The 9,963-nt window shown below is 39.8% G+C and overlaps 1 protein-coding gene across 1 annotated transcript in view; it reads left to right on the top strand.

The window, feature by feature from the left end:
- The first annotated feature begins 4,600 nt into the window (after positions 1-4,600).
- The window catches only part of itga3a (integrin, alpha 3a), a 55,826-nt gene continuing 50,463 nt past the window's right edge, over positions 4,601-9,963 (top strand). The window contains exon 1 of the mRNA XM_053649228.1: positions 4,601-5,036. Coding sequence (XP_053505203.1) covers positions 4,858-5,036 — 179 coding nt within the window. The 5' untranslated portion in view covers positions 4,601-4,857. The remainder of the gene's footprint in view (positions 5,037-9,963) is intronic.

Here is a 9,963-nt window from a genome sequence, read left to right as displayed (position 1 = left end):
TTGAAATCTGTTCTGTTTTTCGTTGTTGTTGTCACCTGAGATTATTTGTTTATCTATAGAAGTTGGTGAGGACCACACAATTGCTATTTAGGCCCTGATTAATAAACACACAGAACTGAAGGAGGGTGTATTTTATTTTTCCCATAAATATATTAAAAAATATAATACAGTATATTGTGATATGTTCAGGTTTGAATTTCCAGTTGTTCAATAGATGTTTAGATGAGCATTGTGCTACATGGTAACATCATGTAACGAAGAGAAGAGAATATAATCCAAATGGCAAGGCAAAATCAACAACAAGGACAGGCAGTAGTCAAACTATCAGGCACACAGACTAGAGCAGGTAAGGCAGATAATCAGTCAAGGGCAAAAAAGAATCAGAACCAGAGTTGCAACACAATAGAACGGCTTGGTAACAACAGAGACTGGATCAACTGATGGTTTACTTCACAAAGGTCTAGTGCATGAACAGTCTCTTTGAAAGTGTGATGTGATTGCGAGTCTGATTGGGAACAGGTGTGTGTGAGTCTTCTGGGGAAGGTGAAGGTGTCTGTGTGTAGTTTTAGAGTTGAAGTCATCGTCAGCCATGTTTGTAGTTTGCGGTGCATTCTGGGAAATGGAGTCACTAGCTTGCTGTGACATGACAGGTATGAAATACACTCACACTTTTTCAAGTATACACCATCAAAGCTTGTGTATGCCATAAATTCCACATAAAAACTCAATTTAATTTCACAGCATCCACATGAGGTGGTGAGTTAACTTATGGAATGTTTAACTAGATAATAATGCCTTACCATAACAACACTGTATCGTATTGCTTAACACTGGCTAAGTCACTATTTCCCTTTAGAGAGAGAAGAGAGAGAGAGAGAGAAGGAGAGAGGAAGTGTTGTTCCGCTTTGTATTCAACACCTTACAGCTCTATTAATGTTTAATCCAACCCAAATTTGACTTTTTTCTCATTTATCTTTTGCAGATCAACCAAAAGACAAAATGCTGAAGGAGAAGTGGCAAACAAAAAAGTGTCTCAATCTGTACAGACATGAAGAAAGATTCTCTACCAACTGGGAAAGGGTTAAGGCAAACACCAGTCACTTCTTCCTGTCTTGTTCTTTGGGCGGTGCTTTCCCAAAACAGGGCTGTGTGTTAACTTTTTGATACAGTAGCACCTTGGTTCTCTATTATAGAACCAAAACCTTGGGTAATGCTTCATGTTATATGATGAATTCAGAAAATATTGGGACAGTCTAAGCTTTCTTACTATTAAAAAACCCTCCAAAATACCCAACACTTGATGCAATTCTGAAATTCTCAAGTTACTGACTCTAGCTACATTTTTCCATTAAATTCTAAAAAAAAAAAAAAAAAAAAAAAAAAAAAAGGCTGGCAAACTTGTTTGTCAAGAAAAAAAAAAATTTTTTAATGAGGTTTTTGGTCATTTGGGACACCTCAGTTGGTGATTTGGAACACAATTTACTGGCTTTCACTTTCATCCTCAATGACATGTTTAAACCTTTACTTATTTGTTGCATACTTAATAATATATTCTATAAATCAAATTTCAGCGGGATTGGAAAAACAATTCATCATCAACATATTCGATTGTTCCATAAACGTAGTAGACTAAGTACAATTTACTACATATTAAGATGTTGGTAATATTAAGTAACCTTCTATTTCTGACACCAATATCAAGAATAACAGGGTTTAGGAAATCTTCAGGATTTTACAAATCCATAACCAATCTTTTCTCAAATTCAGTATGAACAGATTTGGGGTTTTACTTTGAGTAATAATCAAAGTAAAACCTCACCAGTAAAAGGACAGAAACTTTTCACAATTCATTTGTTTTAGTTGCAGCACAACACTGGAGTTTTAACACAACACACATTAAACAACAATCTCAAAAATTATATGGACAAGGTATACAAAGTAAAAATCTCTGCATACTCTGCATATATTTCCCAATCTACCTTATTGTTCTGCTTATTAAGATGCTTCATATACAATTTAATGCAGATTTAACCACAGTTGTTGGGTGTTTCATCCATTATATCTCTTCACTTTTCCTCTCTCCACTTATTATATTTTAAGGATGTCTCAATTAACCTGAATCATGCTGTTCCAAATGACCAAACCATGCACATCTGGAAAATGATTCATAGGCAGGGGATTTGGAACTAAATTAATGCTTTTTTAAATAGTAGTACACCTCATGAATGCTGCATACACATCATGCAAGTATGTGTAAAAAAAAAAACTACTACAACAAAAAAAACCCTCAAGATGTTCCTGTTTGATGATGACCAAATCCCCTTATATGCTGTCACGTGACGTTTCATTTCTTTCAAGCAGTTCCTCTGCAAGGGCTTAGTAACATAAGTTTGGACTTCCACTTATCAGGCCACAAGTGCTGCTAAGTTAAACTGTCCCTTACCTGAATTCACCCTACAGAATTACTGCAGCTACTACATTTGGAGATTTTTTTTAAAAACAATCTTTGTAGCTTTTGCCATTCCCAATGTGAATCCAAATTTCATCATATACACAGTAAAATCCCCAGTGTTGAATTAACACCCGGAGTGTTCATTTGTGTCCAGTGGACTTATATAAACACTGTAGGGTGTAAATTCAGTACTCTGGTCGTTAAATCAACACTAGGGATTTTGCTGTGCAAATAGTTTATTCCTTATGAATGACTTTTTTCTACATTGTTGTTTACACCACCCCCCCCAAAAACAAACAAAAAAATTCTGCATTTCAATTTGAGGACACAAATGGTTTTAAGTAGGTCAAAAACGACAGTCCACAGTTATTGGATGGATAAGGTCTTCACTCACAAATGTGAATGTAGCAATAAATGTTGTGTCTTTTATGCATCATTTCAGCAGGAATTATTTAACTGCTTTGTTCTTTTTTTTTAACATAACAAAGATGTACAATGCATTTTTGCTTGAATTCATTTATTTTCCATTTGCTTCCTTTCCCCCAGAACTCGGTTGCATATTACTTGTTTGATTAAGCCTATTATTTTTAAAAAATTATTATTAATTTCAAATTTGCACTGACAACAGCACACTCAATTTTTTTTTCTGCATTAAATGCTGCAAGGGCTATCGTGGTCTCTCCTTTCTCCCCAGCAGTTACCTCTACACAGGGTTTACCCACCTCCCCAACCACAGGGGTAGAGCAAAACTGGTCTTGCAGGCCAAATACAGTACATCGCAATTCCAGAGATGTGATGGAACATCTCTGATTGCAAGTTCCTCCAGCAGGTCTTCATACTGTTGAAACCACTTTCCTACCACACCAGGGTTCAGCCCTGCTGCTCTTGCTGCTGAAAGGACCTCTGGTGTCCTGATGCTGAGGTCTGGATTCCGCTTTAAAAAAATTTAGAAACCGGTAATACCCAGCAGTGCCTTTTACTTCAGAGAAGCCTTTGATATTATTGGTCTTTGCATAATTCAATGCAATTCTCTGGGCATCTCTTTTGGTAATGGGGAAGCCTGTTTTGGAGAGGAGCTTGATAAGACTGGCCAGTTCTTTCTCAGATTCCACTGACAGGTACTGCTTCCTCCCAGATGCATAGCCAGAGCCAGCAACTTTGCCACTAATGCGCCTATGCAAAGTGGTCTTTGGAATGTTCCAAGCCGTTGCTAAAAGCGAACATTTAATGTTTGCCCTCTCTCAACTGTCTCCTGGTATTCATTAATGGCACGCCTCATTCTGTCCTTTCTCCACAGGTTGTACTGACATCTTCCTTTCCCTTTCTCTTCTCCTCTCTCTTTTTCCTTTCTTTGCCTGTCCTCCTGCCATACTGTCTGCAATGCAAAATATTAAAAAAGATTTTGTATGGATATATATCTAGGCCTATGAACCTATTTTTCACCCTCAATTTCTGTGTAATTTCTGTGTAAGAGTGTGTGTGTATGCGCCCATTTTAGCTGAAAATTGTGGCCCATTTTAGCTTAACTACATAAAATGACTTTTTTTCCACAAAAATCTAAGTTTCTTTTTAAATGTAAATGTTTTATTTAAAAGAGCCTGTCAAAACATTGTTCATAGACTGTTTGCTTCATTGGTAAGCTTACTTATAATTGTTCTATCACCCTTATTAGTGATGAATGAAATTTACCATGCCATACTGGCTCACCATACAATTTCTCTGACATGCTTCATATAACACTGTGCCCTGCTCACTTTAAGAACCTTAGATCAAACAAAACTATTGTTATATGTCAACTAATGTTGTAAAAACAATGTAAGATCAGTTCTTGTGATTGGCTGTAAAAACTTAAAAGGCTGTGACGCTCCAACCTTATCTGGCCCATTTTAGCTGACTTCACCCTATTATTTTTATTTATTTATTATTAATTTCAACAGCTCGATTGAAAACATAGATGGAGGCATGACATGCACACCTACACACCAGCACGTTTTGCACGGGTGTGACTGTGATCTTTTTTTTGTAGCCTGAAGGCGCGGTTTGAATTTCTCCCAGCACGTGTTCCAGTATTCTGACACTGTGCAAGTCTGGGGGATAAAAAACAAGACTTTTAAAAGGCGCACTATGGACATCAAGGGGTATAAAGGTAGGTGTTCGAGTACCTGTAGCCCCCCGACTCCCCTCCCAGTGATTTAGTAAGTCGTAGCTTTCTCTCCGTGAGAGATCCTTTTGAACTCCTCCTATAGCAAACACACGTGGGAGGGGCTGTGTGCTTGTGTGGGTGTGTGCACGCGCTTTCTCCTCCTCTTCTTCACAGTACTTGGACTTGGACGTTAACCGGCTCGCACTTGTTACGAGAAGAAGGCTCCCCAGGCACTTGGGGTTATTTAAAGAAGGTCCGCACAATGACGTCACATCTTCGGACGGTCCAGACTGTGCTTTTTGTGGTTATGTATTGTGATGTGTGTGCGGGTTTTAACCTGGACTCGCGCTTTGCGGTGGTAAAAGAGGGACGCACACCCGGAAGCCTGTTCGGACTTTCAGTAGCGATGCACCGGCAAACCTTGGGGCGCGCGCGTTACCTGTAAGTACGCACTCATGCGCGCACGCACGCACTTACGCAAACTACCTGCAAGCGCTCACACACACACACAAAGCAAAGCAAAGCAACTCTTCTTGTGTTGTATGTGCTGAATAAAGAGTTCATGAGAGTTTTAGGTTCATGTACCTGGTCCAGAGATGATCAGGATCACCTCTGGCCAAATTTGGATGCTGGACATGTCAGACGCATGGTATTCTTGTGCCATAAATCTGTAACATCTGGCTTCCAACAAAGGAGGTTGTGAGTTCGAATCCCCTTTGTCCGTACTGTCATTCATACTGTACTTTTCTCCTATCCTCCCCAACAGGGATTTAGATTGATGGTACTCTCAGTCCCTGACCTAGTGAACTAGCATGAGGATGTGTAATGACTTCTGTAAGTCATTCTACATAAGGGTGCTTGATAAATGATGTAAACATAAATGAATACTAACAATGCCCCTGCTATCTGTTAGGAGGGCTTTATTTAGCCTTTCTTGATTGGGGGTGCAGTCAAAATGTCTTCTATAGTCATGCCTGCCAGTGAAATCTAATATTTATTTGCATCACAATGAGAACCTGCAGGCTCCCTGCCATATGATTTGTTTACATTTCATTTTACTTTTCAGTACTGCACAGCCATGGTTGAGGACGGTGGTATACTGTTTTTTGTTCTTGTTTTTTTTTTTAGTGGATCTGTCATAATGATATTTTATGGCAACGTTGTTAATATGGCAATATAGTTTGGTGGTAGATTTTATTTTAAAAGTGAACAATCATGAGTTTAATTTCTATATGTCCTATACGTTCGAAGGAAAGTAATTTTTTTTACACCACTGCCCAGACCCGACATGTTCCTGAATCGTTTTAAGATGTGACTTAAGACTTTAAGACTTACATCAAGCGCAGGAGACAATGTGTTGATTTCAACATAATTATTTTCAAGCTTATGCAGGCTGAATGAAACAAGGCAGCGAGCTGTATTTGAATTGAATTAATGCACTTGACAATGAGGGGAAAAGTCTTTAAGAAGTTTTGATCCAAGTGTTATGGGGGCAGGGTAGGGAAAATCTGAGGAGATGTAGCCTCGACAAATCCAGCACCCTAACAAATCCAGCCCTGGTCTGAAGTCTTGTCCACACTAATAGATATGTTTTTTTCTCCCTAATTTGGTCACCTGCTAATTCACACCACCCAGCCAGTTCTCCCCATCATACAACAACTACCAACCAGGGAGAGTGAAGGCTAGCAAGTGCTTGCTCTGAGTCACAGGAAGCCGGACAACTTCATCTTTTGTACTGTTACTCATGCAGCATCAGAGGGCAGCATATCACACTGGGAGAAACGTTCTATCTGCCCTCTTCTGCATATATGACCTTACAGATGCCTATGATTGGCTGGTGTCTCTGTGATTGACAGGGAAGAAAAAGAATACCACCCCACCCATCCATTTTGCTCCCTTGGCTCCCAGATTGCTCTGGCAAAATTGGGATTCTCCATGGATGGGAACTTCGCCTAGTGTTCTCCCAATGATAGGGACTAATAGGTTTAAAACAAAGAATTTTCTCTATTCAGTCCACAGTGAAATAATGTTTTTGCTCATCTATTTCTCTTTCTATTAAACCTAATTCTATTCTATGACAGTGCTGTAGATGCGTAATGCCAATTTCAATGCGCAAAAGAGTTGTTAATGTGTATCTCATCAAACACCTGAGCAAGAAAAATCTAAATGATTTAAATGGGGTGGCACAGCGAGTAGCTTTCCTACCTGACAGCTCCAGGATCCCCAGTTTGAACTTGTGCTTAGGTTGTCTGTGTGGAGTTTTGCATGTGCCCACAATGGGATTGCTCTGTGGTCTCCAGTTTCTCTCTCACCTCCCAAAAACATGCCAGTAGATGGACTGGCTACTCTAAGTTGACCCTCGATGTGAAGCAATGAGTAAACGTGTGTATGATGTCCTGTGATGGACTGTTGTCCAATGTAAGGTGTATTCCCACATCATGCCTATTGTTTCCAGGATAGGGTATGTATTTAGCATGACAATGAACATGATAAAGCAGTTACTAAAGCTGACTATAGAAGTACATTGTGGTCCTTCTCAGCTTCCACATTTTGCATTCGTGACTTATAATATTGCTAAGAGGAAATGCTTTGCAATTTGGTAAAATTGCTGACTAGGCCATTCCAAAGTGTTGATCTTCTTCTTCTGAAGCCAGATTTTGTGCCGAAACACATTGGTATTTGGAGCGATCCATGATTTTAGTATCTTGAGTAGAGCCTCAGTCTCAGCTGAAGAGAAGCAGTACCATTGCATGATGCTGCCACCAGTATGCGTTACCATGGGTATGGTGTTCTTTGGGTTTTGTGCCAAAAATTTCTTTTAGAATCATGCCCCAAATATTTTGACTTGGACTCAACAAACCATAACACATTTTGCCACATGGTTTGAGGTGATATATATGTATATTCTGGCTTCCATCTAGCCACCCTACCCGATAACTAGGCTTGCTGTGATACTCGGTGTTACCGGTATTACACAGTGTTCGGCCGCACACCGATTACATCACTTGCCCACCGTGGCACCGCCCCTACTGTCGTTTTGTTTTTTTATAGTATTAAATATCATGTAGTTCAGTTAGAGAATGGACGCTACAATTAAAAGCTGAACACGTCTGCTCAGTTCAGCATGACTCTGACCCAGATTGTTGTCACATGCAGGGTAGTGACCAGTACTTGCCGGATATTCCTGCAGCTCCTTTAATGTTGCTGCAGGTCTCTTGGCTGACAAATTTTCAGCTTGTCTCTTTTAGAGGGCCGTCCTGTTCATCGTAAAGACACAGTGGTGCCCAATTTTCTCCACTTGGTGATGATGGCCTTCATCTTCATCTTTCAGTGTACATCCTGATCAAAAGCTCCTGTACATGCTTTGTAAGCTCTTTGCGGTCCATGACTTCAACAGTTGGATGAAACAAAGAAAATGTCAAGAAATTCCTACAGAAACAAATGATTTTTATTTGGGGTAAATGAGCATCATGTCATTTTGATGCAAGCTGTAGGATAATTACTTTTGAACATAAATTTGAATGTGATTGGTTAATTCTGAGCACAGTCACATGCCCCATTATAAAAGGGTGTGCGCACTTGTGCAGCCAGGGTATTGTTCCTGTCCCCCCCCACACACTTTTTTATTCACTGTAGCTTGTCTATAAGCTAACTCAGCTAGTAACACTGAAGGCAGGAGTGCACACTATGTTTGTATTTCCTTCGTGTGTGGTGGTGCTGGTTTTATACTAAAGGTTGATCCACAATGATCTGAACCAGCGCTGTTGCAGCGAATCAAAGTTGAGGTCTAAATGCTAGTACCAGAACCAGGTCGCACAGTTGTCTTTTCTAATGCTAGCAATGAGCTGAAGGGGTAGGCAACTTATCTCAGATGTAGTGCTCTACCAGAGTTACTGGTGGTCAGCAGACTGATACGGGTACGAATTAGCAGGAAAATGTTTTTAACAGAAACAAGTGTGTGCAGATCTCTCTTTCTCGCTCTCTCTCAGTTTGTGTGCTGTTCTAAGGTGTGTCTATGTGAATGATTAAGCTGAACTGCAGGGTGTGTGTTTTATTAATCATTCATCTAAGACAGTCATAATGAACACGGCCGTCAATAACCTCTCCAGTTGCCATGGTTATTAGAAGATGACACTCCTTGTGATACACAGGAAGTGACGTCATAGCCATGGCAATCCCTTTACCAGGTATGATCAGAGGACATCGTTGTATTTGAAACATATTAACAGTTCTATATGCCATGTTTCTCCCACAATAATGCTCACTCTCATGGTGAACTGAATTATGGGATTGCTTCAAATGTGTCCAAAATAAGGACACTTAGAAATCTGCTGTCCTTATACTGCCTTTTTAATGGGACCGACTTTATCTGCCATACCTAGGCAGCCTCCTTCTGAGTGGAAGGTATTTGCAGGTATAATATTAATATCATACTTAAACAATGTGATCTATTGTACATACACATGAATACTTCAACCTTGTGTGTTCACTGTGCAGAAAATTTAATAACAAGCTACACACTGAACTCTGCACACACTGCTAATGTAGTAACATTTATACTATTTAGACATGTACCAAGTGTGTGTGCACGTGTGTGCATGTTTGTGTCCTGGAGCTACATGAACATGACGGTACAAGCAAACTGATATCTCTGCTTATATTAATGTTTTTCTTTCCAGAAATCCTCAGGCTTTAAAAATCTCAGTGGTTGCACAAGACACACATACACACACACACACTCACACACACACACACACAAACACAGAGTTTCTCATATCAGTCAAGGATATGACTCAGGATAAGACACAATCCAGCCTTGATTGAACAGAACAGAGAAGCGCATGTATCAGTCTCTGTTTAGGCTGTGTCCCAAATCGCACAATTCTGTACCTAATAGTCTGTCCAAGTTGTATAAAACCTACAGTACCATATAATGGCATATCCTTTTGATATACAGTATAGCAGTATGCAATTTGGGACAAATCCCATAATAGTGTGTGCTTGACGAGGCAAATGTGTGTTTTAGTTGTTTAGTCATGGACTCGTCCCAAATCTTCATCTTATGTTCATTGCAGTACTAGGTAGTCGAAGTGCTTAGCAGCCTGAATAGTGGTTTCCCAAGACTACCATCCTGTGTCTGTGGATGCGTCTCAGTTTGCACATGCTGTCATGCTACTGTAAATAGTGTTTCACAACTTTCTGTCAACTAACGCAGGCCTGCCTACCTTTACGAATTTCGTGTAGGTAGGCGTTTTAACATCAGAGTACACTGCTATGAGTGTTCACTCAAAAAAAACAGAGCAGACTTTATTTTCCCAATAAAAATGTCAGATGAGCCGACTGACATGTGAGTCTCATGATTCAGTGA

This window comes from Ictalurus furcatus, chromosome 2, assembly GCF_023375685.1.
Source record: "Ictalurus furcatus strain D&B chromosome 2, Billie_1.0, whole genome shotgun sequence".
Classification (NCBI taxonomy): domain Eukaryota; kingdom Metazoa; phylum Chordata; class Actinopteri; order Siluriformes; family Ictaluridae; genus Ictalurus; species Ictalurus furcatus.
Note: the sequence above shows the minus strand (reverse complement) of the source record. Positions and strands in the feature narration are given on the sequence as shown.